General features: G+C 51.1%; 1 protein-coding gene across 1 annotated transcript in view; it reads right to left on the bottom strand.

The window, feature by feature from the left end:
* The window catches only part of CBX4 (chromobox 4), a 7,389-nt gene extending 6,381 nt beyond the window's left edge, over positions 1–1,008 (bottom strand). Inside the window, exon 1 of the mRNA XM_014949743.1 lies at positions 973–1,008. Within this exon, the coding sequence (XP_014805229.1) occupies positions 973–1,008 (36 nt within the window). The remainder of the gene's footprint in view (positions 1–972) is intronic.
* Between the last annotated feature and the right edge of the window lie 1,629 nt (positions 1,009–2,637).

Here is a 2,637-nt window from a genome sequence, read left to right as displayed (position 1 = left end):
TCGGGTCGGGCAGCAGCACCCGGTTCCCCCGGGGCCGGTCCCGCCCGGCCCGGTCGCCGTTCCCCCGGGGGCAGCAGCAGCCCGTGGCTTCGGGGGCCTTTCCCGGACCCGGGGGGCACCGGGGAGGCCCCGCTGAATGTCACCGCGCCGGAGACCATAACAAAGACGCAGCCGCCGCGAACGTAGAGCCGAGCCAATAAAAAGCAAACTGATATTACAATTTTGATTTCCCTGGAGGGCCGAAGGGGCTTAATGTAAGAATTATTATCCATTGTGAACAGCAGCCGAAAGACAGCACAGACAGGAAGATTTAAATTTTTTTTTTTTTTTAACTTAGCGGTTTTCCTAAGAAACATACATTCATTGAAATTTATGCCAGCGGAGTTTGTTAACCCTCCCCTTTGACATTTCAAGCTTCTCCTGTTGCCAGAGGAGACAAGCCGAGCACAAACCACTAATGCTTGCAATAAAACTAAATGCCCAGGGACGAGCCCGATTTGGTGCAATTCTCCTCCAATCTGAGTAAGCTGCAGAGCATGTCCAGCCTGGGAACCATGGTGGATCCGGGCCCAGCCTGGCCAGGGAAGCTCAGCTTTTCCTGGGACACAGCTGGGAAGGGGGGATAAGGAGGACAGGGGCTGGCTGGATCCATATATATCTATAAAAATATAGTTTTTTTTAAAAATACGTGACCAGACATCATTGGCATCTCTGTAGAACCTGCCCCAGAAGCAGTACAACAGGCCATTGATGAGATCTAATAGTTCAAAACAAAACCCAAAAGGTGTGAAAGCAACGCTGACAACCAGCATTAAAAGCATTTTAATCATTGCCTGGCTGGTGGCTCCCGGGGCTCAGCACCAGCTCCCGGCCTGGAGGGTTCTGCAGGATGTTCATCCGCTTTCTGTTACCGGGCTGATTGCACATGATTCGCAGTAATGATTGTAATGGCGGTGATTTTCTGTCTCTTACCTCGCTCAGATAGCGGCGGTTCATGAACTGATACATCTTCCCCCCCCTCTTTGTCAATTCGAAAGAGGACACCTTAATTTGAACCACATAAAATATCCTAAATAAGGAAAGCAGGGAGCGCTTCCAACTGCTGCCTCTTCTTGACTGGTTGGGGCACATCACAGGGATGAGCGAAGAAAAATGGGTTTCCAACCAAAAGAAACAAGAGCCAACTGCTGCCTTTTAAAGCCAAGATCCCAGTCGTTTCATTCCAGGCGTTTTGTTTCTGCTGTGCCCGTTGATAAGGCAGCTCCGAGGTGCAGGGACACACTCCGGGGGTATCCGTCCCCTCTGCCACACACCTGGGCAAAAATGCAGGTTCTTCTCTATCTGCAGGGCATGGTCAATGACAGAACCCCTCCTTCCAGCAGGAGGGCTCCATCCCCAGCACACAACGAGCAGGACAAGTGTTGGGGGGCTCCGGCCACCCCCCTGTGCCATGGGCCCAATCCTGAGTGAGGGCTGCAGGGGTGCAGTTGTGAGACAAAACCTCGAACAGCCGGAGACAGATGGGCTTCCTGCAGGTGCTAGGAAGCATACCAAGGCAATTTCCCCTTAAATACTTGCTGGCCATGTTCCCTCCTACTACCCAGAGCTGATGTCTGCCTAGCTTTATTCTTTTAATCATTATTTATAAAGTTCCTACCCCAGAGACAGAGCCAGCTCCATGGCAGGGCCTCGCTTGGGTTGGGTTCTGCCTCTCCAAAACACGAGATGCTCGGTTTCCCCTCGCCCCTGCCGCCAGCAGCTCCCGCAGACCCGCTGTATGTTTGCTATCAAGCAGCACTGATTACACATGCCATCATTTCTGATGTTGCTCATTAGTCTGTATCACTATTAGCAATTCAAACCAGCACTATTTTTTTTTTTCCCAGCTGTAATCCTCCAATTCCAACCCCAAAGAGTCCGAGAGGCTGCAGTTTGGGCGCTCAGCTTTCCCTCCTCTCTGCTCCTGCAGGGCTAGAGGTTCCTCCCAGAGCCCGAAGAGGCCAGGAGCACACCAGGCTAAGCACCAAATAATAACAGAAAGTTAATTCATGAGTAGTTACAGCATTTCCTTCAAGGCCACTCTCGCAGGCGGCCAGGGACGGGCTCTGTGACTCTCCTGTGTGACGGTGTCCTTGGCGGGAGGGGGAGGGCACTGGCCCCCATTCATTCCTACCTGCCCGCCTGCAGCCTTGGCCAGCTGGGCTTGAGGATTTGCCCTTCTGCTTTTGTCAGCTCTGGCTTGCATCTGAAGTTGTGGCTAGTCTGAAAACTGGATTATAATATAACCCTCGCCGAGGTCAACACCAAGCTGGAGAAAGACAAGAAAGGGATGAGTAGGTAGGCTTGGAGAAAAAAAAAAAAACACCCAAACAAAAAAAAAACCACCACACAACACAAAACCAACCCCACGAAAAGCAAAACCCACCCACCCAATCAATAGGATGCCACGAGGTAAGATGCACACAATGAAACCCTGTTCCAGGTTGCCAAGGCAAATCTGTCAATAGGGTATTGAACAAGCAAATCTGACTTGCAATTATCGTCTCCTTCTAAGTACGAGCTGCCCCTTCGCCTCGCAGTTCAAACCCGATGTTTGCGTAAAAAAAAAAAACACCCAAACAAAAAAAAAACCACCAC

The sequence above is a fragment of the Calidris pugnax genome, unplaced genomic scaffold (assembly GCF_001431845.1).
Source record: "Calidris pugnax isolate Ruff unplaced genomic scaffold, ASM143184v1 scaffold9, whole genome shotgun sequence".
Taxonomy (NCBI): domain Eukaryota; kingdom Metazoa; phylum Chordata; class Aves; order Charadriiformes; family Scolopacidae; genus Calidris; species Calidris pugnax.
The sequence above is the reverse complement of the archived record's forward strand: the minus strand, read 5'-3'. Positions and strand labels throughout refer to the sequence as shown.